Below are 26,713 nucleotides of genomic sequence, written 5' to 3'. Positions count from 1 at the left end.
TCCTACAACCTGGATTTTGGATACATCCTGGACCTTCCTGCTGGTGAGTGGATTAACACTGGGCCTACCAGAACTCTGCCTGGACTTTGTCACTTCATTGTTTGCCCTGCTCCGTGTGTGGCCCAATCCCTCGCTGGCCAGGACTTTGCCCATTCTATTGGGAGCCCCTGTTATGGACTACCCCTGTTATCTGGAACTCTGTCCTACCCACGTTGGGTCTGACCCTGGACACCTTTGTTTGGCCCTTTCTTTGTGAACATACCCGCTACCGTTCAATAAAAGGCTTTGTTGGCACTCCTGCTCTCCATGTGCGTTCTGTCTTACCTACACTTCCGTCACACACATCTCTCAGATGCTCGATTGGATTGTCAACATCTTGAACTCATCATTGTGTTTCTTAAATCATTCTTGACTTCTTCAGACCAGTTCACCTTTTTTCATTACTCCCGTGCACATTGTAGGTGCTTTTGGCGGTGGACACGGGTCAGCATGGGCGCCTTGACTGGTCTGTGGCTACCCAGCCCCATACACAACAAATTAGATGCTCTGTGTGTTCTGACACTTTTCTATCAGAACCAGCATTCACGTTTTCAACGATCTGAGCTACAGTGGCTTTTCTATTGGATCGGCCTACATGGGCCAGCCTTCAATCTCCACCTCTAGCAATGAGCCTTCCCCCATACCTCCAACAATGAACCTTCCCTCCCCACCTCAATCAATTAGCCTTCCCTCCCCACCTCCATCAATGAGCCTGAACTTGACTGGCCTGCACCTCAACCCGATAGAACACCTTTGGGATGAATTAGAGCGGAGGCTGCAAGCCAAGCCTTCTCATGCAACATCAGTGCCTAACCTAGAAGAGTTGAAGCTGTTATAGCTGAAAAGGGTGGGCCAACTCAATATTAAGTCCTACGGACTAAGACTGGAATGCCATTAAATTTCATGTGTGTATAAAGGCAGGCGTCCCAATACTTTTGACAATATAGTGTATATCTCCCATATAAAGAAAAGGGTCCAACTAATTCATCTGGGTGCAACTGGTTCATCAGCTGTATCCACAGTATAATCTGTCCAGCTATCTCCTACTGTTGTGGAAATAAATAGGGCATGGAGCATAGAAACCCGCTTGGTGCGCTGAAGATTTCGCTGCATAAAAGGCGCACTTGTGGATATTAATATGCGCCAACCGCCATTAATCCCTTGTACTTAAAAGTACAATGTACCACTCTTTTGCATAAGGTTAACCAAGCGCTTGGCGATAAGAAAGGAACAGACACGCTGGGTCATATTGATGTCATCTGCTGGGTCTCTCTGTGGGTATGTATGTGTGTGTGTATGTATGTATGTATGTATGTATGTGTGTGTGGGTGCGTGAGTGTGGGTGAGAGCGAATGGTTGTGTGTGTGTCTCTGTGTCCTCTGTCTGCAAGTCTCTGTCTGTGTCCCAGAGCAGGGTCAGCTTTATTTACAGCAAATGAACAAAAAGGGGGGTTACAGGGAGTTGCTTCAAGACCACCAATCACAGAACATGTATACATTCAAAAAGTACAATAGAAACAAAAAGTCAGTGTTTATGTAGAAACACAGCCATGTGCAGAGATGAACTGCTGGGTTAACAAAGCAGCCATAGCTGCCATCTTATACGCTTGGCTGTGTTAATTCACAAACATGGACTCATTACCTGTTAGTGGATACTATTAATTATGGTTTCATAAAGACCATATTTGATAGTTATCATGCTACTATTCCAGTGAATGGGACTTTATTATATCTGCATAAGACAATAGCAGCAGTATTTCAATCGTATGGATCAAATATGACAGAAAGACGTCATCCATTAATCTTGGTAAAACGATAAGAATTCTACATCACAAACACATCTCCGCAGTAAATAGACGGGGCCCTGGATGGCGGTTATATATTTGTGCAATAGATTTCTCCTTGTGCTGCCATTAATCAAGCTACAAGTATTGTGCAATCCCATCTAATAGAAGATTTCCACTAACAAGTCTTTCCTCGATGCTAGTTGAAGCAATATTCGCTGTGCATATGACACTGGGAGACATATTGGCAATTTAACTAAAAATACATCCTAAAGAAACGTCCACATAAATATTAATAGAATTTCCACAACACCTACTCTGTCCACTTTTTGGACAATTCCTGAAAACCCATCTTTTCAAGGAAGCCTATCCTGCCCACACCTAACAACTGAATTTTTATTTCTCCCATCAGCCCATCCCCCACAGTTATTACCTTTTGTTCCACCAGCCCCTCCCTATTAGATTGTACATTCTCAGGAGTAGGGCCCTCCTAACCCTCTTGTATTGAATTGTATTCTTGCTGTATTGTCTCCGCTTATACTGCAAAGAGCTGTGCAAACTGTTGGCGCTATATAAATCCTGTATAAAAATAGTAATAAAGTGAATGGGAATATGTTTTTCACGTGAATGGATAACTGAAGTCAATATTCACACAGTTTTAAGTGAAGTCCTTTCGTACATTGGCCTTATTATGGACATATAAATTGCTTCAGCTTGTGTGAATATATTCTTAAAAAATTAGTGAGTAAAGGTGTGGTGAGTTCTTCCCCCACCCTACCCAAAGCTGGCCAGACATAGGTCAAAATTCACTTCATTTATGGTCACTGTGGTGGAACAGAATTCAATCTACCAATTGACTTCTGTTCAACCACCCTGCCGGTATTTTTTCACTCGATCAGAGCCGCAGGCAACAGTCTGCAGCACTGATAATTGTATTATGACTGCGGGGGAGTCTTCTTTCTTTTTTTCAAATTCCTTTATTGATAACAAAACAGTATACAGAGTACAGTCATAGCATAACTGGAGCATATCACAAGATATGTCAGGGTAAAGTGCAAAAAAAAGAACCAACATATGGAAAGGACAACGTCAAAAAGATAACGTAACCATGACAACAACATCCTAAGTTAAGTGAGTATCCCACATAGAAATCGTCATGAGACTGGAGCCGTGTTAGGAGTGGAGAGGTATAGTTAATTCAATTGGCAACTTTCGTGAACATCGGTAGGGTTACGTTTACGGTAACTGTATCAAAAGGTTCTCATGCTGAGAAAAATCGTATAGAGGGTTTAGACAGGTGGAAGGGGGAAAGGGAAAAGGAGCAGGGGGACAGGTGAGGTCGGGGGGGGGGGCAAAGAAAGAAGAGAGTGAAGAAGAGCGGGGCAATGGGGAGAACACTTGGTGTATATGGAAGAAAGTATAGGAAGGTGGCGGGGGGAAAAGGAGAATGCCTCCCGTGCGGGCGACCCCACCCCCCAGTCAGACAGTAGGCGATCTGGGGGGGCCATCCAGGGCCCGGCCTTCGTCAGACAGGATAAACGTATTCCAGCACGCCCATGTTTGGGTGTACTGCTCCCTTCTCCCTTGTGCGGTAAGTACCAGGTCCTCCAAATCGTTAATCCATTTGACCTTGCGAAGCCAGAGTGAGATCGATGGGGGAGAGGTGGTTTTCCAGCAAAGACTAATGCAGGCTTTAGCCGCATCAGTGAGGTGCCTGATCACGGAGCGCTTGTACCGCTTAGGGGCAACTCCCATACAATGTAGCAGAAAAAAGGCCGGGTCATCCGGGATAACCCGGTCCGTCATCAGTTGGGTGATCCTGCGCACCTCCGACCAGAAGCTGAGGAGCAGTGCCAGAAAATGTGGGACAAGGTGTCCCTTTCCCGCTGGCAACGCCAGCACCGATCAGATGACTCCGGAAAAATACGACTCAGTCTAGCCGGGGAATAATACCAGTGCGTAAGGATCTTGTAGTTGCTTTCCTGTATGCGGGTGCAGATAGAGGACCTAAGGGAGAACCTAATGATGTTGCACCGTTCGGGGGCCGTAAACGTCCTCTGGAGTTCTCCCTCCCATTTGGAAAGACCCGGGAGGATAAAATCCTTGGGTGGGAGGGAGAGTAGGGCGTACAACTGTGACAGAGCATGGGGTAGAACCCCTCGAGTGACAAGAAGTTGTTCCAGGGGAGTCAGGTACCGCACAAAAAGAGAGGGAGGTCCCAATCCCCGGGGAAAGTGGAGGAGCTGCAACGCCTGCCAGCGGGTCAAGCGAAATTTCCCTGTCGGTGCGGTCAATTGAGATAAGGACGGCCATTCACCTCCCTCGAGGAAGTGAGACACCTGGAACGAGCCCTCTGCCATGAGGTCCGCAAATCTGTCCCTAGAACAACCCGGGAGAAACTTCGGGTTCCCCAGAACCGGGAAGAGCGGGGAATGATCGTCCGAAAGGCTGTTGCCCGCCAACACCGATGCGCATGTCCCGAGTGTGGAGCCAATCGTGGGGTGGTGCTTGACCTCCGAGGGGAGGTCCCGTATGATCAGAGGAGCCCTCTGCAGGTGAAGCGGAAACAGAGATTCCTCCAAGATCACCCACTGTTTTAGAGCAGCATGACGGGCCCAATCCATCCATCTCGTCAGCATAACTGCTTGATAGTATCGTATTGGGTCAGGTAATGCCACCCCGCCATATCTCTTAGGCAGGACAAGCAGACGACGAGCAAGCCGAGGCCTCCTCCCAGCCCAGACGAAGCGCGTAAAAATGGATTTGACCTTCCTAAAAAAGGACACAGGGATAAAGACTGGGATGGCTTGGAACAAATATAAGAGTTTCGGTAGAACCGACATCTTTAGGATGTTGCAGCGGCCAAACCACGAGTGGAGACCCCGTGACCATTTATCCAGCAATGTACGGATCCCCGAGAGAAGAGGCGGGAAGTTCAACCTATACAGGTCCGCCGGGTTGGGGGAGAGCCAAGTGCCCAGATAGCGCAAGTCCTCCACTGCCCATCGGAATGGGAAGTCCTGGGCCAATAGATCCCGCAAGGCCGGTGCCAGGGCCACCCCCATTACCTCCGACTTGGAGAAGTTGATCTTCAGATTAGACAGGCCTCCAAACGTCTCAAACTCCTTCAGGAGACAGGGTAAGGAAATCAAGGGCTGCGAAAGAGAGAAGAGAAGGTCATCGGCGTAAGCCGAGACCTTGTAAACAGAAGTTCCTGCTCGGATCCCGGAGATGTTCGGGTTCGGGAGTCTTCTTTCTGTCAAAATACAAAGACAGCTGGATAGATTCCCCCATCCACCTCCAATGTGTAGATGGGAGAATTGGGTCAGTTGACCTAAACTGCTAGTTAAAAAACTGACTCCTGCATGGCCGGTCTAAAGTCGACCATACATGGTTCAAATCTCAGCCGGTTCAGCAGGAACCACCCGAGATTCGAACCATGTATGGGCGGGCTGAATTTACCCAAATTGATCAATGGATCAACTTGGGTACAATCAGCCTGCCGGATATATTACAGATTTTATAGCCGTTATCAAAAATCACTGTGTTTACCCAGCAGGGGGGGGGGGGGGGGTACCCCGGCCCTGAGAACACAGTGGCTCGGCGGGGAAGGATTCCCCCATCAACACTGACTCATGGTTGCAGCAAAGAAGATAACTCCCTCTATGGCAGGCTCCAAACACATTCACATCCCCCTCAGTACAGCATAGTTTTTATATGGGTAAAGGTCCCTGGACTTGCTGTTTGGCAACCTGGGTCAGAGGTGAAGTGGGGGATTATAGGGGAGGCCCAACACTTATTGTGAGAATTTTATTAGTATGCTATCATAATAACTATAAGAGGTAATAATAAAATAACTCTATTTCAGAATTACATGTCAATTGCAAACGAATGTGAAGGTGATGTCTTTCCAGCCAAATTGTACCAAGATATTTTGGAATTAGGAAGAGAAGCTGTGATTGGATTCTGGGAATGTCTTTGTGCCTTACAGAAAGTCCACCCTAATCCTAATTTATTGGGGGTTTTGGATGAAATCAACCATGCTGGTAATACTATTTTGTATTGCATTATAATAATTAAAAAAAATATTGTGTATGAACGGCTTGTAGAATGTCTTTATAGGGGCTGGCTTTTCTGGCTATAGTTGGGGCCCTTTAAGCAGTGTTGGTGCACTTAACAGCAATCTTGGAGAATCAGCAAACAGTGTGGGAGCTAAGTACTTAGTATCCGATTTTGATCTCCCAATGGTCCCTTGAATCTGTTTAGAACAGCTCTAGTTCTCCTTGTGGCAATAGTAATCGGTATCACCTCAGCAGAGGCCTTGTGCTTGCCGACATACTGGCACCAAACACTGCTCACAGGCTTCAGGCTCTGGCTCATCGCCCCATGGATGGTCTGTGTGCAACAGAACTGATGTGCACACCTCTGCTCCTCTACTGCAAAGAGGAAGAGTCTAGCTGAGCAGTTTTAGAAAAGCAGCCCCACTCCTCCTCCTTGCCCCAGTGTATCTTGGGTATTATAGCGTGTGACGGTAATCACCGTCACTGGAAGTGAAAGAAAGATACTTAATGGTTTGGATTGCTTCAAGTGGGACAGTAATATTTGTCAGCAATATCTCTCAAGAAATATGAAGATTTAATCCCACTTTACACTGTGAAACCTATAGCCTGTTGCCATGAAGTCTGACCCCTAAATAATCATAGCAATACGTAGATGTGTATTCCATGTACTTCAATGTAGGAGACGGACAGACTGTCATTGGCAGTCTTGTCATATTGTCTGTTTAAGGTAAAATGTGGATTGTGTTAAGTCTGCCTGTCGCATTGTTAAATGTTAATGAGCCCACAATGTTCTGTCTAGATTACTAGATAATTAGTTCAGGTTAATTCTGCTTCTGTATACAATTTAATCTGCATATGATAATGTAATCAGGCAACCCCCGACCTGTGTGTGGTATTTTGATCAGGAGGGGGATGTGCTCATGTGTGTATAAATTGAGTGTGAAACTGTTCAATAAAGGAGAAGGTTCCAAAACTTGTACAAGCTAAGTTGTAGGCTAGCTTTGTAGGAGGGTGGCTGGGAAAATCTGGTATATATGTTTATGACTACAAGGAAGCCGTATACTGACGGAAGACCACAAGTACAGTGTGGGTCGGCGGTTCCGTTACATAGCGCAAAGGGTCCAAAATTTCCACAATATGGCTTACTTCCTGGACTTCAATCCCATGATCCTCAGCATTCTGCATAGGAGTCCATAGGCTTTTCAGGCTATAGCTCTCCCCATGCTGACAGAAGGCAACAGTGCAACATAATCTAGCATAGCAGTGGAAAGTGAAAGTAAAACTAACTGTAAAGAGGACAGTGGGGTTGATTTACTAACACTGGAGCATGCAAAATCTAGTGCAGCTCTGCATAGTAACCAATCAGCTTCCATGTTTTATTGTCAAAGCTTAACTGAACAAGTTAGAAGCTGATTGGCTACCATGCACAGCTACACCAGATTTTGCACTCTCTAGTTTTAGTAAATCATTCCCAATGTCTCCTTCTCCATATTTTCCTGGCTACAGGTAAAAAATTCCTATTCATTTTGGATGGAGTCGTGAGGGGTTGGAACCGTTGTCAGGTTTGTATTGCTTTCTATGTTCCTGTTAGAGACTGTTCACCATTTGTACTGGCGACCATTGTTACCAGGAATGAAAGTGATGGTAAATCCAACATTTTGTGTTGTCAACCAAAAAGGAACAGAAGGGAAATCTTTCAATGAGATCACTTGTTCCCATGACCACTATCCAAGAGAGGGTTGCCCTCAATTGGATAAATTTCCTCTGCTGTCTACAGGAGAGGAAGTAAAGGAAAATCCCAGTTAAAGGACATAGGTGGCAAAAAAATTAGGGGTTTCAACTCCTCCTTACGTTATCCAAAATGGAAGCTTTGGCTTTTTTCCAATATACGTGATTAATTATGATTTTTTTGCTTTTTCCCAAAGGTGAGCTTCTGGTGGACCAGATTCTATTGGATAAAATTGGACACTCACTGGATCCTGATCTGGGCGGTAAAGATATAAAATGTTTGATGGACAATATGACCCATTTTGTCAAGCATGCTTTTAACTTTATTTGTGCTTCCCCTTCCCTCAGGGCTTTTATATTCAAGTAATTAAATGTCTATTTAGGAGAAACACATGGGAACGACCATGACATAAAATATCTGTATCTTTACGTAAGTTGTATCTTAAGACAATTAGGGATTAGCTCAAAGTTCAGACCAAACAGTTTGGACTGATTTTTGGCTGTTTGTCTGATTTAGGACGATTGCTTAAATATTTACCTGCTTTGCAGGAGCTGAATGTCATAGTAGATGGCAGTATTATAGTTGGTATTATAGATGACAGCTTCTGGCTCTCAATGGTTGAGGACTTGGCAGACCTACTGGTGTTCTTAACAACCAATGATGTCACCAGCTCCATTGACTTATATGGCTGGGGATCCCTGGCCATATAAGCAAAGGGGAGGCGTCCCGGTGTTGTCATTGATGTCCAAATATGGTTCATGACATCACTGGGAGACTCCACCTTCTTGTATATAACAGTTGTCCTCATGCAGCCTTTCAAGGGGTGGGCTTTAACGTTTAGAGGCCGCATTTACACTATATTTCCAAAAGTATTGGGACGCCTGCCTTTACACGCACATGAACTTTAGAGGCATCCCAGTCTTAGCCTGTAGGGTTCAATATTGAGTTGGCCCTCCATTTGCAGCTATAACAGTTTGAACTCTTCTGGGAAGGCCGTCCACAAGGTTTAGGAGTGTGTCTATGGGAATGTTTGACCATTCTTCCAGAAGTCTCCACTCTAATTTATCCCAAAGGTGTTCTATCGGGTTGAGGTCAAGTTCCTCCACCTCAAACTCGCTCATCCATGTCTTTATGGACCTTGCTTTGTGCACTGGTCCAAATCATTTGGTAGAGGGGGCATTATGGTGTGGGGTTGTTTTTCAGGGATTGGCCCCTTAGTTCAGTAAAGGGAACTCTTAAGGCAGGGGTCTTCAAACTATGGCCCTCCAGTTGTTCAGGAACTACAATTCCCATCATGCCTAGCCATGCCTGTGAATGTCAGAGTTTTACAATGCCTCATGGGATGTGTAGTTCTGCAACAGCTGGAGGACCGTAGTTTGAGGATCCCTGTCTTAAGGTGTCAGCATACCAAGACATTTTGGACAGTTTCATACTCCCAACGTTGTGGGAACAGTTTGGGGATGGCCCCCTTCCTGTTCCAACATGACTGTGCACCAGTGCACAAAGCTCCTAATGCATGCTTGCGATTGGTAGCTTTCCAATCATGTGACACATGGTCCACCTCCCAGTATTTAGAACCTCTTAACTACACCCCGTCTACCATATATTCACTATACGTCATCAGGGTGGTTTTCCAATTCTTGGGGGACGTCCCCTGCAGCGCGATCCTGTGCCAGATATATCCAGTGCACAAAGCGAATCATGGGGCTCAGCAACTGACCGCTGTGAGCAGCCATGGTATTATGTGGTCCCTATGACCATTCATAGTGCTCACATGAAAACTTGTAAACAAAACAGCTTGCTTACTATTGTAATCGATCACATAGTACAAGACCATTCACAGCAGCCTTGTACCATGTGATAGCTGTAGCCAATCACAGCATCACAATGGTAAGCAAGCTGTCATGAATGAAAGCCATTCATGACAATTAAAATAATGCTTATATCAGTAATTGCTGTTATATGCAAACACAGTGTTAAAAAAAAAAAAATCATCTAGATCACCTTCCCAGAGAGTAGTACAGTGTCACTATGGTAACACTGCATTGCTCTGGTCACAGAATGTAACAAAAAATTGTAAAAAAAAAAAAAAAAATGTTTTAACAAATTAAATAAAATATTTATTTTTACATACTGTCACCAGTCAGTGTTCCTGATTGATACTGCATTGGTGACAGTATGTTAAAAAAAAAAAAAAATTGTGGAAAAAACAAATTTTATTTAATTTCTTCATTTTCCAAAATTGTGATAAAAAAACTACAACTGCAAAAAACTTGCCAAGCATCTTATTAATTGCTTTGGACTGTCTACTTTCCAAAAAGGGGTAGTTTAGGGGATATTTTTACTGTGGAATTTTAAGGGCGTCAAGAAATGAGATACTGTAGGTTGTCCGTACATCAGGACTAATCGATTTTCAAATATATACAGTGCCTTGCGAAAGTATTCGGCCCCCTTGAACTTTGCGACCTTTTGCCACATTTCAGGCTTCAAACATAAAGATATAAAACTGTAATTTTTTGTGAAAAATCAACAACAAGTGGGACACAATCATGAAGTGGAGCGAAATTTATTGGATATTTCAAACTTTTTTAACAAATAAAAAACGGAAAAATTGGGCATGCAAAATTATTCAGCCCCCTTAAGTTAATACTTTGTAGCGCCACCTTTTGCTGTGATTACAGCTGTAAGTCGCTTGGGGTATGTCTCTATCAGTTTTGCACATCGAGAGACTGAAATTTTTGCCCATTCCTCCTTGCAAAACAGCTCGAGCTCAGTGAGGTTGGATGGAGAGCGTTTATGAACAGCAGTTTTCAGTTCTTTCCACAGATTCTCGATTGGATTCAGGTCTGGACTTTGACTTGGCCATTCTAACACCTGGATATGTTTATTTGTGAACCATTCCATTGTAGATTTTGTTTTATGTTTTGGATCATTGTCTTGTTGGAAGACAAATCTCCATCCCAGTCTCAGGTCTTTTGCAGACTCCATCAGGTTTTCTTCCAGAATGGTCCTGTATTTGGCTCCATCCATCTTCCCATCAATTTTGACCATCTTCCCTGTCCCTGCTGAAGAAAAGCAGGCCCAAACCATGATGCTGCCACCACAATGTTTGACAGTAGGGGATGGTGTGTTCAGGGTGATGAGCTGTGTTGCTTTTACGCCAAACATAACATTTTGCATTGTTGCCAAAAAGTTTGATTTTGGTTTCATCTGACCAGAGCCCCTTCTTCCACATGTTTGGTGTCTCCCAGGTGGCTTGTGGCAAACTTTAAACAACACTTTTTATGGATATCTTTAAGAAATGGCTTTCTTCTTGCCACTCTTCCATAAAGGCCAGATTTGTGCAGTATACGACTGATTGTTGTCCTATGGACAGAGTCTCCCACCTCAGCTGTAGATCTCTGCAGTTCATCCAGAGTGATTATGGGCCTCTTGGCTGCATCTTTGATCAGTCTTCTCCTAGTATGAGCTGAAAGTTTAGAGGGAAGGCCAGGTCTTCATAGATTTGCAGTGGTCTGATACTCCTTCCATTTCAATATTATCGCTTGCACAGTGCTCCTTGGGATGTTTAAAGCTTGGGAAATCTTTTTGTATCCAAATCCGGATTTAAACTTCTCCACAACAGTATCTCGGGCCTGCCTGGTGTGTTCCTTGTTCTTCATGATGCTCTTTGCGCTTTAAACGGACCTCTGAGACTATCACAGTGCAGGTGCATTTATACGGAGACTTGATTACACACAGGTGGATTCTATTTATCATCATTAGTCATTTAGGTCAACATTGGATCATTCAGAGATCCTCACTGAACTTCTGGAGAGAGTTTGCTGCACTAAAAGTAAAGGGGCTGAATAATTTTGCACGCCCATTTTTTCAGTTTTTTATTTGTTAACAAAGTTTGAAATATCCAATAAATTTCGTTCCACTTCATGATTGTGTCCCACTTGTTGTTGATTCTTCACAAAAAATTACAGTTTTATATCTTTATGTTTGAAGCCTGAAATGTGGCAAAAGTTTGCAAAGTTCAAGGGGGCCCAATACTTTCGCAAGGCACTGTACCCCTTAGTTTGTAGGCGCTATAACTTTCGCACAAACCAATTATTGTACAATTATTTGGATTTTTTTTACTTTTTTTTCTAACCAAACACATGTAACAGTGTTTGGACTAAATTTGTCAAGAATTTAGATTTTTCGATCTTTTAATTAGATATGTTTTATAACAGAAAGTAGACATTTTTTCAAATTAATTTTCTTATTTATTTCGCAAAAGATAAAAAACCCAGTGGTGATCACATACCACCAAAAGAAAGCTCTTTCGCGTGAAACAATTTAAATTTCATTTGGGTACAGTGTTGCATGACTGAGGAATTACTAGTTAAAGTAGAGCAGTGCTAAATAGCAAAAAAATCCCCTGGTAATGAAGGGGGTAAAACCCTCTGGAGGTCAAGTGGTTAATGATTCCTAATAAAGATGTTTGTAAACATGAATTTCCATTGTCTTCCAGCTATTCAGGGGGAGCACAAACAGTACCTGCTCAAGAAAACTGAGACTCTAGTGGAGCATAGACCCCCAGAAACAACCTTGGAACCACAAGAATTCTACATTAATGAGCGTTATGTTAGTCTTATTGTTGTCTCCACTGATGAGTTTAGGCAACGTCCCCAGAATGAGCTAATACAAACAGGAGTAAAACACGAGAAATGCTTGAAGGAGACAAAAACTAGACTGGAACACATTTTCCCCAACAAGCTATTACGATGGAGCCACAAATCGCAATGTTTACCACATGCAGTAATTGTGAGCGGAGTGCCAGGAATAGGGAAGACCACGCTGATGCAGAAGTTTGTTTATGACTGGGTGTACAAAAAACACTACCAGAGATTTGATTTTGTCTTCTTCTTCAGATTTCGGGACCTTAATAGACTGGGAGAGATCAGCTTGGAGGAGATGATTCTTCATCAATATCCATATCTAGAGAGTCAGATTGGAAGAATTTTAGAAGACCCAAAGGGACTTCTGTTTATATTTGATGGCTTAGATGAAAGTGTTCACCAAATTGATTTCAGATCGAGTAAACTGTCCAATCCTAAAGTGAAAGAATGTTTTGGTGAAATTGTGGCCAGTTTGGTAAGGCGGAGTCTTCTTAAGGGTTGCTCTGTACTGATAACCAGCCGCCCAACCAGACTGGCATCCATTGATACTGAGGTTTTCCAGAGGATAACGGAGATCATGGGATTTCTCCATGGAGACAGAATAATCTACTTTAAAAACTACTTCGGAAATGAGGAGTTGTCCGAAAAAGCTTTTCAGTATGTACAGGAGAATGACACGCTCTACACTTTCTGTTACATCCCATCATACTGCTGGATCATCTGTACGGTGTTATCAATGTGCTTCAGAGCCCAACCAGCAATCACTGACCAGATGATGACATCATTGCCCAAAACAGTGACACAACTCTTTGTGACCTTTGTCGCCAACATTCTGGCCAATCACCACCAGAATAAAGATGGCGGTCATGCTGCCCGGGAAGTTCTGTCCTCTATCGGTTGGATGGCAGAACATGGAGTCATGAACCACATGATTGTATTTGATGAGCGGTATCTGGACTCATTCCGTGTGAGTCATCACAATTATCTCTCTTCGTGTTTCATACTGGAATCTGGTCAGCCTCCCGAGGTGGACTACACCTTTTTACATCTCACTCTTCAGGAGTTTTTTGCTGCGTTAGTTCATTTTATGAATTATTTTCCTGACAAGTTACAGAAATCTCTTAATGAGGCCGAATCGTCCAAAGACGGACGTGCCGAAATATTTCTACAATTCCTCTGCGGTCTTTCCGACTCTTCTACTAGATCCATGTTAAAGTCTCATGTGGGGGAATTATCCACTCAGGCTGCTAGAGATGTCGTCACCTGGATTCAGGGGAAAGTTGCCAAACCCCAAGAAGGAAAGAGGGCCCTTCTAAACATGTGCTATTGTCTCAAAGAAAGCAGGAACAAGCCTCTGGTTTTACAATGCATCGGGTCCAGAAAAACTTTTGAGTTGTACAATGTTCCCCTCAGTCCTATAGACTGCTCCGTGCTATCTTTTATCCTCGACTCCTGTGAGAAGATAGAAAAATTGTCTCTAAAAAAATGCAGAATTACAGCTGAAGGCGTAAGAAAACTTTTACCGGCTCTACACAGCATCAAGAACTTGAGGTAAGAAAATATGAGTAGTTTAACTTTTAAAAATAAAACAAAATACTGTATTTCAGGCGCTCTCTTTGTAACACCCGTGCGGGAGGGTAAACACAATTGCACTCCGATTTGCCATAATCAGTGTCTCCTTGCTGGCAGCCAAGAAGCATGGGATGAGATGCTGACAGGGTACACAACAATCATAGACAGCCCACGGGAAAATACTTGTAAAGGCCACCAATTGTGGAAGAGAGTTCCACATTCTCATCGTCCTTACAGTGAAGAACCCCTTACACAGTATAAGGTTAAACCGCCTCTACTCTAATCTCATTGTGTGGCCACGTGTCCTCTTACACTACTTGAGAATAAATAGTTTTTTACCTACCTATGCTGAGATCACCATTAAGGTATTTTTAAATCGCTATCATGTCCCCTCTCAGGCTTTTCCTCTCCAAGGAGAATAAATTAAGCTCTTGTAATCGCTCCTCATATTTAAGGTCATCCAATCCCCTAATTAGTTTAGTTGCCTTTCTTTGGACTCTCTCCAGTTCCAGCGTATCCCTCCTGAGGACTGGCGACCAGAACTGGACAGAATACTCTGTCCAGTTTGTCTTCTTAACTTCCGGTTTATCCAGCGACGTCACATCCGGCTCCTGTGGAACGCACGCCGGCTGCGGCCACAGGATGCTTGGTGTAGGGGACATAGTCAGCTGTGTAACGGATGGAGAGGTTGTCTTTCTAAATCTTTGTGGTGATTTTCACCAGTGCCAGGTTGGGCATTTTTCAACGTAAGCAGAATCATTTTCAACTATTTATTGGCTATTAAATAAAAAAACGGAATTACACTATTATCCACTTCTGTGTTCCTCATGCATTTTTGAACTTCAATTGCGGGCATCCACACACGGCATGGTAGTGGACCGAGCATATATCCATTTTACAAGCGCTATAGGTCCTGGTGGTCTGAATCTTTCTGGTGAGCATACAGTGCCTTGCGAAAGTATTGGGCCCCCTTGAACTTTGCGACCTTTTGCCACATTTCAGGCTTCAAACATAAAGATATAAAACTGTAATTTTTTTGTGAAGAATCAACAACAAGTGGGACACAATCATGAAGTGGAACGAAATTTATTGGATATTTCAAACTTTTTTAACAAATAAAAAACTGAAAAATTGGGTATGCAAAATTATTCAGACCCCTTAAGTTAATACTTTGTAGCGCCACCATTTGCTGCGATTACAGCTGTAAGTCGCTTGGGGTATGTCTCTATCAGTTTTGCACATCGAGAGACTGAAATTTTTGCCCATTCCTCCTTGCAAAACAGCTCGAGCTCAGTGAGGTTGGATGGAGAGCGTTTGTGAACAGCAGTTTTCAGTTCTTTCCACAGATTCTCGATTGGATTCAGGTCTGGACTTTGACTTGGCCATTCTAACACCTGGATATGTTTATTTGTGAACCATTCCATTGTAGGTTTTGCTTTATGTTTTGGATCATTGTCTCTGTTAGAAGACAAATCTCCGTCCCAGTCTCAGGTCTTTTGCAGAATCCATCAGGTTTTCTTCCAGAATGGTCCTGTATTTGGCTCCATCCATCTTCCCATCAATTTTAACCATCTTCCCTGTCCCTGCTGAAGAAAAGCAGGCCCAAACCATGATGCTGCCACCACCATGTTTGACTGTGGGGATGGTGTGTTCAGGGTGATGAGCTGTGTTGCTTTTACGCCAAACATAACGTTTTGCATTGTTGCCAAAAAGTTTGATTTTGGTTTCATCTGACCAGAGCACCTTCTTCCACATGTTTGGTGTCTCCCAGGTGGCTTGTGGCAAACTTTAAACGACACTTTTTATGGATATCTTTAAGAAATGGCTTTCTTCTTGCCACTCTTCCATAAAGGGCAGATTTGTGCAGTATACGACTGATTGTTGTCCTATGGACAGAGTCTCCCACCTCAGCTGTAGATCTCTGCAGTTCATCCAGAGTGATCATGGGCCTCTTGGCTGCATCTCTGATCAGTCTTCTCCTTGTATGAGCTGAAAGTTTAGAGGGACGGCCAGGTCTTCGTAGATTGCAGTGGTCTGATACTCCTTCCATTTCAATATTAAAGCTTGCACAAGGCTCCTTGGGATGTTTAAAGCTTGGGAAATCTTTTTGTATCCAAATCCAGCTTTAAACTTCTCCACAACAGTATCTCGGACCTGCCTGGTGTGTTCCTTGTTCCTCATGATGCTCTCTGCGCTTTAAACGAACCTCTGAGACTATCACAGTGCAGGTGCATTTATACGGAGACTTGATTACACACAGGTGGATTCTATTTATCATCATTAGTCATTTAGGTCAACATTGGATCATTCAGAGATCCTCACTGAACTTCTGAAGAGAGTTTGCTGCACTGAAAGTAAAGGGGCTGAATAATTTTGCACGCCCAATTTTTCCGTTTTTTATTTGTTAAAGTTTGAAATATCCAATAAATTTCATTCCACTTCATGATTGTGTCCCACTTGTTGTTGATTCTTCAAAAAAAATTACAGTTTTATATCTTTATGTTTGAAGCCTGAAATGTGGCAAAAGGTCGCAAAGTTCAAGGGGGCCGTAGGTGTTTTCGACAGTCATCTATTTTCCTCATTAATCACTGGACTTTATGCACTAACATTTTTTAAGTTGGATTGTTTGTATTTTATTTCTATTCACAATTATTCATATCATTGTTATTTATTTGGGAACTTATGTATCACATATATGTCCTTTTAAAATATTTTATAACATATTTTTTTGTCACATTGATATAGTCACTACTTGTTTTAGGTGATATTTAGATTATTAACATAGTATCTATATTCTCAATACAATGTGGTAGTGATTTTGAGCACTTTAAACAGCGCCTTTTTAATTTTGTTTTACTTGTTTGCATGTGTTGATTCACATTGAAAGGGGCAGCAGTTTATATTGTTTTTTGGAGTTTGTTGGGTTTTGGTGTCTTCACAACATTATACAGTATCTCACAAAAGTGAGTGCACCCCTCACATTTTTTGTAAATATTTTATTCTATCTTTTCATGTGACAACACTGAAGAAATTACACTTTGTTACAATGTAAAGTAGTGAGTGTACAGCTTGTATAACAGTGTAAATTTGCTGTCCCCTCAAAGAACACACAGCCATTAATGTCTAAACCGCTGGCAACAAAAGTGAGTACACCCCTAAGTAAAAAAATGCAAATTGGCCCAAAGTGTCAATATTTTATGTGGCTACCATTATTTTCCAGCACTGCCTTAACTCTCTTGGGCATGGAGTTGACCAGAGCTTCACAGGTTGCCACTGGAGTCCTCTTCCACTCCTCCATGACGAGACGACATCACAGAGCTGGTGGATGTTAGAGACCTTGCTCTCTTCCACCTTCTGTTTGAGGATGCCCCACATATGCCTAATAGGGTTTAGGTCTGGAGACATGCTTGGCCAGTCCATCACCTTTACCCTCAGCTTCCTTAGCAAGGCAGTGGTCGTCTTGGAGGTGTGTTTGGGGTCGTTATCATGTTGGAATACTGCCCTGCGCCCAGTCTCTGAAGGGAGGGGATCATGCTCTGCTTCAGTATGTCACAGTACATGTTGGCATTCATGGTTCCCTCAATGAACTGTAGCTCCCCAGTGCTGGCAGCACTCATGCAGCCCCAGACCATGACACTCCCACCACCATGCTTGTCTGTAGGCAAGACACACTTGTCTTTGTACTCCTCACCTGGTTGCTGCCAGGCATCCCAGTACTTTTGGTAATATAGTGTATTTCTCCATCAAAAACGAAAATAAAGTTGTGGGTATAGACGGGGCTTTTTTTCAGTTGAAACATGGCATTGCCTCTGTGCTCACTGAACTGACAGTGGTAAACACAGAAGCCAGTAGAGGAAGTTTTCTGCACCACTCACTTCTTTATCTGTGTGCAGCTCAGGTGAGTGGTGGGCTGGACTCTGTATTGTTGGCGGAGCTCTGTACTGTGTGGGAGGCTCTGTACCACGGGGGGGGGGGGGGGGGCTCTGCACCGTGTAGGGAGTTCTATACTATGTAGGGGAGCTCTGTACTGGAAGGAGAGGGGTGAAGGAGAGCTCTGGAGTTGAGGAAAGGTCATTTTTGTTCACTCTTGAGCCCTGTACTCTGTGTATTATACATTCCTGCACCTTGCACCTTGTGCAATACCCAGTTCTGAGCCCTGAACACACGCACCATTTGCTGCAGTGGCATACTGTATTTGACATTTGACTTCTCTTCTCCGGGCAGTGGGGCGGGGGGAAGGTGGGGCGGTGTAGTTGGCAGTACCCGCTCCCATTCTCTGAGAAAACAACTCAAGCCATCTACATTTGTCACAGTATATATCCTGATATGCTCCTAATTTACAAATATGCCGTAATGCTCTTCTCTTCTTTTAAAGTTTGATCAATGATGAATTGACAGACTGTTCCTGCACCCACCTGGCATCTGCAATAAGAAATAACCTGACTTTAGAGAAGCTTATTCTGTCTCATAACAATCTAGAGGGTCCTCACTTTAAGGAGCTGATGGCAGCTCTGCCAACAAGCCAGATAGATGAATTGAAGTAAGTATAACAGGATTAATGAAATGTTTTGACATTTTAGAAAAATGGTGCATCTGTCCCTCGCTGGCTCTAAGATCAAGAGCTGAGCAATCAAAGACCGCTGATCGCTCAGTTCTCAGTCTTCACTGAGCAGAGAGCCGGAGACTGTCATTCATCACTCTCTGCTCTGCCCCTTTAGCGCTTACTGGAGCGCTGGGATGTGGAAGGGGCAAGAGCGACTGGCTCAGGCTCTCAGCGACTTGGACTGGGGTTAAACTTTGACTTGGTTGGTGATTTCCTTATCCTTGCCCACTGGCCAAGAATGAGGATAGTTGTCTTGGTGTTCCTTTTTGCATATCTAAATTTTTGCTTTGACCTGACCTGGTACCCCTCTACTTTTGCTAAAAGGTTTTGTGGTTCTGCTACTTTATTTGGTGGCTTCAGACTTGTTGGTGGAGTTTGCAGATTATGACCTATCAAGCTATCATCAGTTTTTCAGGCTTATCCCCCCTATGAAGAACTGACCTTTAGAATCCCTCATGTATTTGTGTCTTTATGCCTTGTTTAATGTTCCACACCTCCATTGGCCTGTGGATGGTATCATGGAGTTAAAATGTACTTTATTCCCTTTGATTTAGGGAGAGTCTCAAACTCTTCAAATAAATTATGGACCATTGTTGGTAATGATTTCCTGTGGTTGTCCCCACCTTAAGAACCATCCCACCAAAGGGGCGATGATAGCTTTGGTGATCATGACTTCTGCTGTATCCACCTCTGGCCATTTTGGTAACAAATCATTAGCTACCAAACAGTATCTTTGATGTTTTAGTGCTGCTGTATTTTCTCCACATACATCCAATTGGATTGGATTCCGTGGATCTTTCGGGAAATGTCTGTGTATTGCCATTTTAAGAACGTTAGGACATTCTTGCTTTAAAAAATTTAGGAGATAGTAGAAAGAATTTTGAGCAGGAAGTTGGTGTGATTATTAAAGATGGTCCAGGGCAGAGATATCCAGGTGAGAAGCTGAGTCCCTTAAGGTCCTTGTTGCACTGCTTATAATGATGGGTGAAAATTGGACCCTCTAGGGTTCCTGCAGCATGGACTGGTGAGTGAGTGCCTTGGGGTAGTCCCTGCTGGTACTTTTTCCTGGTGACCTCTCTTGGGGCAGGAGAGGAAAGGTTTTATGTGTTATCCACAAGTGGTGTAGTATAGCGCTTGGTGTACATTGTTTAGCCTCCCATGCCACTCCCAGCATTACATAGCAGTAGTTAAAGGGAGGTTCTGAGTGCCAAATGCAGGAGGCAGAGAGTTTTTTCCTGTCCTTGCATTGATTTTAGGGACAAACCGGGCTGTACAGTACAGCTATGGCATGCCGACTGAGGTGGAGTGCTCTGGAGGAGGCCATATTAACTGTACATGTATTGAAAGTAAAAGTTTTGGAGGACTATCTTTTACTAGCTGGACTGGAGTTCATGAATGGTGCTACACTTGAGTGAACCCCCCACAATAAAACTATTCCGCATATTCTCACTAAATTAATTTCTCCTATTGAGACTGAGTAGAGAGATTCCACATATATGTAGGTTTTGATACATAGGACTTCACTGAAAGGCTAATAAACAACACCAACTGGCCTGGAACTATGTTAATGTATGGAAAGGCCATTGTGAATGGAGTAAATGAAAGAGATGAGACTGTCACTATAAAATAAATATATATTTTTTATATTTTTTTATTTGTTCTCACTTGTTCTTTTTCTTACAATTTATTTAATGTTTTTTGTTCTATTTATGGGGATGGGGGAGGCTTATAAGCACCCCCTTGAGATTTTACTGGCAGTTTCTATTTAGGAAACCATCAGGGGAACTGGAGATTTTATAGAGGGGAAGCCCCTCTCATGTTAAGGGGTCAGTCTCGGAGACCAGTAGCTATAGCAGTAACGAGGCACCCACTGACCAGCTGGATAAGTACAGAAGCAAGTCACCCTGGCAGATGACACGGGTTACCTGAGTCTAAGCACTAACCGGTGTTCACCAGAGTTCCTGATGGTAGAGATGGGGTTTTTTTTTACATCCTAGTACTAGGTTGCAGTCCTCAGGATTGCCCCATCAGAAGGTGAGCAAGCTCGGGTACAGTAGCAGATATAGCAGATTGGGATAAGCAGAAGCATAGTCAGTAAACAAGCAAAAGTTCAGTAACAAGTGGTTGCAGTTTGGGATCAAGCAGAAGCATAGTCGCTGAACAAGCCAAGGGTCGGTAACCAGTGGTAGCAAAGATACAGAGAGTAGCAAGAGTGATAAGAGCGAGATATTGGCTGGAAAGAGCCCAATAATCTAGCAAACAGGAAATGCAGAGACATGGCTTAAATCAGGTTTATGGGAGAAGCAAAGAGTTCAAGGTTCAAGAAAAACAGGGTTTAAGGCAGGATCATTTAAGGTATTGTCCAGGGAGCCGTCCAACAACCCAGGTGGCTCAGCATAAGAGACATTGCCAGACACAGCAGAGGTTGTAGGTTCATACCTGCATCCTGACAGACCCCCTGTATGCTGGTTCTCCCATTAATATGTAGATGTGATCAGATGGTGGTACATCTACCTAATCACCTCTACATAAAACACACCGTTTGAGAATGATTAAATTACAGAGAGCCAGAGCAGTCAAATTGCGATGGATTCAGGACCCCGCCCACGTAGTTTATGGAGGCTGGTCTGCATTTCCCACGAGGAGGATACTTGCATCAGTGAGTACGTATGTGGACTGTTATGTAGGATATGTTCATGGTGCAGAGCCAGCTCCTTGGTCCTGCTGGTGTCAGCGATGGTGGCTAGACTGGCATTGGGGTTCTCTCAGCTATAGCAGGCAGAGACGGCAGCTTCAGTGTCATAAGAGGACCAGGTGGCCCGGTGGTGTCAGGAGTTCATGGCAGCTTCTGTGACCCCAGTAGAGGATCTGTATGCGAAGAGCCAGGACACTAAGATTAGCATAGACCTCCTCATCATGGAGACTCTGGTGAGGTGTGCTGGGCCCTGGAGAGGGCAAACAGGGGCTTCACCTTCACTGTGGACCGCTGGGAGAGGAAGGAGGGTGCGTGCCATATAGCCTGCTGATCACTATCCTGGGGTGGTTGATTTCTATCCTTTACCTGCCTTATACTGTCTATGAGGGTGCTGATTACTTACAACTCTGCTTATATGTCACACATGCCACGGGTTTCTGACCCCTCACTTAGAACATCTGGCAAGTGTATTCAATAAAATTGAAAAGTAGTAAATTGATATTTCTAATTTAACATTCCCCTCCCTTTAAAATATGCATTATTATTATTTGCATTTATATAGCGCCAACAAATTCTGTAGCGCTTTACAATATTCAATTACAAGCAAGTGGGTCCCGAAAAATAACTGTATTCAGAAGTGGGTCTTGGCCCAAAAAAGTTTGGGAAGCCCTGGTCTAGAACATTAGCACCCTAAGAGCACAATGAAAGGGAATGGGGATGGGATTTTTAAAAAATTTCTATTAACATGCTTTCTTTTTGTAGTTTGACACACAATAATTTGCACCATTCCTGCACTGACCTGGCATCTGGAATAAGGAATAACCAGACCGTGAAAAGACTTGCCCTGTCTTATAACAAACTTGAAGGTCTCGACTTCAGTGAGTTGATGGCAGCTCTGCCAACAAGCCGTATAAAGGACTTTCGGTGAGTATAAGAGAAATGATAGAACCAATATTCTGACTGAGACACCTTTTCAACCAGAACACAGAATCCCAAAAACACACAGTCACCCGGGATCACAATTCAGGGTTAGTACCCACAAGTCCCTAGGGCAGCTGTACAAATTCCAGCTTCCTCTGGACACTTCCCAGTGAGGGAGAAAATCCTTCTCCAGACCAGATCCCTTATGCTATGGTAAGTCATACAGCCAGCTCCTCAGAAAGATCACTTCAGGTCCTGAGCTTTGCCACAGTTCAGACCTCAGAGAACAGCTACCCAGTCCACAGACTTCCTCAGGGGACAACAGCCCCAGAGGCCCTTGAACCTCCCTGCCAATGACAGAACAATCTCCCCAGGGCTTCAGACTATTTATCACCTTCCAAGCCACCTTCTGGATGCTCCTCTCAAGGGATTGGCTAGGCCATGATAAAAATTCAGGTTGGTCTTTTGATTCATTTCCTGTGCCCCTTTAAGAATCTTCAAGAGCATAGGGAGAGACATTCAAACACCCAGCCTGTGAAGCCCTGAACATACCAGAACAAACAAGCATTGCTCCTTTGACTACAGAAGGAATGAAAAGATAAATTTGCCTAGGAAGGTCCTACATCCACCCCACAAAATTAGACCCTGCCCTCATGGGCCAAGTAACATGACAACAATGCTCTTGTTCCCAAGATCAAATTATCACACACACATACACATACACAAAGGATGGGCATCTTACAAAATAAAGGTTCAGTTGGTTGGAGTGCAATAAAATTTGTACATTACATTCGGGAGACTGTCACCAGGCCAAAAGAAACCGTTAGGTAACAAAACTCTTACGGCATACAAATACAGCTTATCTGGGTAGAGCCCTTCCACTGCCTAGGTAACAGTAGTAATGGTTATAAATACAGTTTAGTGCAAATAAGGTTGAAATGTAGTCCTTCTAACAAAGTGTCTCCTACAAGGTATACACAAATACAAATGCAGTAGGCTAGGTTGGAGCATCACTTCCAGGGAGATGACCCTTCACCACAATATAAGCAATAGTTAGCAGTAACCATCCTAATGTTCTTAACTTAGAGTCCATGACCTGAGTTCAAATTTTATAGGGATAACAGGCATAAATGTAAACAGAGCTGGTTTCCGAAGAGGCAGGAGGGGATGTTTCCCCCCCCTCTTGCTGCTTCTCGGGCATACCATTACCGCCGGTTAGCTCAGTGATAAGACGGTGCGGCCGTCTGCTCCCATAGGTGACCAAAGAGTCAACCCTCTTTGATCGACTCTATAGCCTTGGAGGACCGTAGTGACATGACATCACTTCCGGTCCAGGCTGGAAGAAAAAAAAAAAAAAACAAAAGCGAAAGATTAAAGAGATTTGGGGTATTTTTGACACCAGATCTCTTCATAAAGAGGACCACACATGTGAGGTATTGGAACTACACATGTGAGGTATCGCCGCGAATGTTAGAGTGAGAGCAATAATTCTAGTGCTGGTCTTCCTCTGTAACTCTAAACGGGTGACCTGTAAAGGCATTTAAAGCCTTGCCTATGGAGATTTTTAAAGCGGAGTTCCTCCCCCCCCTCCGGTGCCACATTTGGAATGTTTTTGACAGGTACCCTTCCCCACTTCTGGGAGACAGCGCCACAGTGTTGTCCTTCGGAAGTTAGGCCCCCTTCTTCTTCCTCTAGTGCCGGGCCAATTACAAAGCACAGTGTGCTTCGAGCATGCGGAGCAGGAAAACCAGCAGTGAAGCCAATAGGCTTCACTGCTGGGCCCTTACCCTGAATGGTGGCGGCAGGGTCCTATACAAAAAGGGCGTCAGCAGTGCCCTGAGAGCCGATACGAAAATCAGCTTCGGGTGCCGACATCGCAGGAACCCTGGACAGGTAAGTTCTAATATTTAAAAGTCAGCAGCTACAGAATTTGTATTTATATGACTTTTAATTTTTTCATGGGGGTGCAGAACTCCTCTTTGAGTACAGTAGTTTGTCGCCATTCCACAAGCGTGGGCAATTTTAAAGCGTGACATGTTAGGTATCTATTTACTCGGTGTAACATCGTCTTTCACATTATACAAAAAAAATATGGGAAACTATTGTGTTCTGTTTTTTTTTTTTTTAATTAAAGTGTATTTTTTTCCAAAACTTTGCTGCTCAAATACCGTGTGACATAAAAAATGACAACGATCGTCATTTTTACTCCCTAGGGTAGTGATGGCAAACCTTGGCACCGTAGATGTTTTGGAACTACATTTCCCATGATGCTCATGCACTCTGCACTCATGGGAAATGTAGTTCCAAAACATCTGGGGTGCCAAAGTTCGCCATCACTGCCCTAGGGTCTCTGTTAAAAAAAAAAAAAAAAATCTATAATGTTTGGGGGTTATAAATAATTTTCTAGCAAAAAATACTGATTTAAACAAAAAGTGACAGAAAAAGCCTGGTCTTCAAGTTGTTAACCCTTTCCCAGCCATTTTGTCATTAGTACAGTGTACAGAATTATCACTGATCACTATATTAGTGTCACTATTGATGTCAGTTAGTCAGTTTGGAACCCTCCCTGCTAGTGTCAGTTAGGGCCAGATTGGCCGCCACACCATCCCAAGTCCCAAGTTCCTGATCCCTGCCATTACTAGTATAGTATATCTTGATCACGATCAGAGAACTTTAGCACCCTAAGAGCACAGTGAACTTGCCACAAGAAAGCTAATTTACAGCAAGAATGGGAAATTGCACTTTCGTTTTTTCTCAGGACTAATTCTATTCCTATTCTTTCTTCTTTTATAGTTTGACATACAATAACTTGCACCGTTCCTGCACTGACCTGGCATGTGCAATAAGAAATAACCAGACTCTGAAAATACTTGACCTGTCTCATAACAAACTGGAGGCTCCCGACTTCATTGAGTTGATGGCAGCTTTGCCAACAAGTCAGATAGAGGACTTACGGTAAGTTTAACAGGAATGACAGAAAATATATTCTGAGACATCGTTACAAAATATGATCTCCTATGAAGTTAGTTTTACTAGAACTGGTGGTAGGTGCCACTGTAGTCACTGTAATTATGTGGGTATTAATGCCCTGTGTTAGTGGGTTTACCTATGTGCAGTGGTGCGTCGGCCAGAGGTGAGGTCACTTCCTGTTGTCAGGGTACATGGGAGAGCAATGGAAAAAAGGATTGGCCACAGCCGCATGACTGATCCTGAACCATCTGTAGCCTGTCATTGTCCTGTGTGTGCCACTTTGGGATGTTGCAGTAATAAAAAAAAAGGGCTCAGGATCAGTCATGGTGTGCGGGCCATCCTTTTTCCAGTACTTGTTCCACAGAAGCAAGCTGGGGCGAGCACCCACGTGTGGAGCCTAACAAGCTTAATTGGCTCACCTGGAGCGACGTGCCTCTTGTCTTTCCTATTTGGGGGAGTGTTCCTTGGAGTGTAGCTCATTTTTGGCTTAATGGGAAAAGAGGGAAGAACACACATCCTGTGATGTGATCGCTAGTGGAGGTATGAGTCCACCCCTGGCATGCCATGCTGGGGTTCAAACAGATTATAACTTTAGCTGACAATACATGATTTAAAGAAGTATGGGTTTTTTTTTTTTTTTTCAGAATCATACTTACCTAGGTGGATGCAGCATTGGTCCCCCACTGGTTCTAAAGCTTGAGAATAAAGCGATCAAACACAGCTAATCGCTCAGTTCTCACAGCTCCCTGAGCAGAGAGCTGGTGACTGTCAGTCACATGCTCTCTGCTCTGCCTCCCTGCGCTCACTGGAGTGCTGGGCTGTGGAGGGATCGGAGAGGCTGGCTCAGGCTCTCAGTGGATCGCTGAGAGGCTAAGCCAGGTGCTGGTCCAGGCATGTGGGCAGATTCCGACTCCATTGTCACGATCTTTCATTTTTGATCCCTCATAGACACAGGGTGACTTAAACATAAGAGAGGCCTGAGGGGCTTAGAGAGGGATTTCCAAACCTCTCTAAGGTAAGCTGGGTTCCACAGGCCCCCCACAGGCACCCCCAACCAAAGTGACTCCCGTCACACTGGGCTATAGAGGAGGCTGGAGCAGCTGGCTCTGACTCTCAGCGGCACACTGAGATTCTGAGCCAGCTGCTTTGTGGATCCCGACATTAATGTGAGATCCTTCCAGAGACTGGACTGGCTCTGTGACGTCAGCCGACAGTGGGCTTCAGCCCACTCCTGAAAATGAGTCACAGGAGTACAGAACGAACTGCACTCCTGTGATCCACAGGAGAAATACAGCCAAATGAGTTTCCCCAGACTTCTCCTTTAAGCAATAAAAGTTTCCTATTCGATATCCCATTATACATTGTAGAAACATATTAAGAGTATACAATGGGGGAAATAATTATTTGATCCCCTGCAGATTTTGTAAGTTTGCCCACTTACAAAGAAATGGCGGGTCTATCATTTTTATCATAGGTGTATTTTAAATAATAGAGACAGAATATCAACCAAAAATCCAGAAAAAACACATGATACAAATGTTATAAATTAAGTTGCAGTTCAGTGAGTAAAATAATTATTTGATCCCCAAGCAAAACATGGCTTAGTACTTGGTGGAGAAACCCTTCATTGGCAAGCACAGAGGTCAGACGTTTCTTGTAGTTGGTGACCAGGTTTGCACACCTCTCAGGAG

At 43.7% G+C, this 26,713-nt stretch overlaps 1 protein-coding gene across 5 annotated transcripts in view; it reads left to right on the top strand.

Moving 5' to 3' along the window:
* The window catches only part of LOC309567674 (NACHT, LRR and PYD domains-containing protein 3-like), a 97,313-nt gene that overhangs the window by 38,616 nt on the left and 31,984 nt on the right, over positions 1–26,713 (top strand). For 3 of the 5 annotated variants that reach the window (XM_082273107.1, XM_082273106.1, XM_082273108.1), the window contains 6 exons: positions 5,691–5,868; positions 7,809–7,874; positions 12,114–13,812; positions 18,209–18,373; positions 21,894–22,055; positions 24,846–25,007. In XM_082273107.1, the coding sequence (XP_082129233.1) occupies positions 5,691–5,868; positions 7,809–7,874; positions 12,114–13,812; positions 18,209–18,373; positions 21,894–22,055; positions 24,846–25,007 (2,432 nt within the window). The remainder of the gene's footprint in view (positions 1–5,690; positions 5,869–7,808; positions 7,875–12,113; positions 13,813–18,208; positions 18,374–21,893; positions 22,056–24,845; positions 25,008–26,713) is intronic. The other 2 variants (XM_082273109.1, XM_082273110.1) reach the window with 2 other exon arrangements.

The sequence above is a fragment of the Pelophylax lessonae genome (genome assembly GCF_965119305.1).
Source record: "Pelophylax lessonae genome assembly, chromosome: 1".
Classification (NCBI taxonomy): Eukaryota; Metazoa; Chordata; class Amphibia; order Anura; family Ranidae; genus Pelophylax; species Pelophylax lessonae.
Note: the sequence above shows the minus strand (reverse complement) of the source record. Positions and strands in the feature narration are given on the sequence as shown.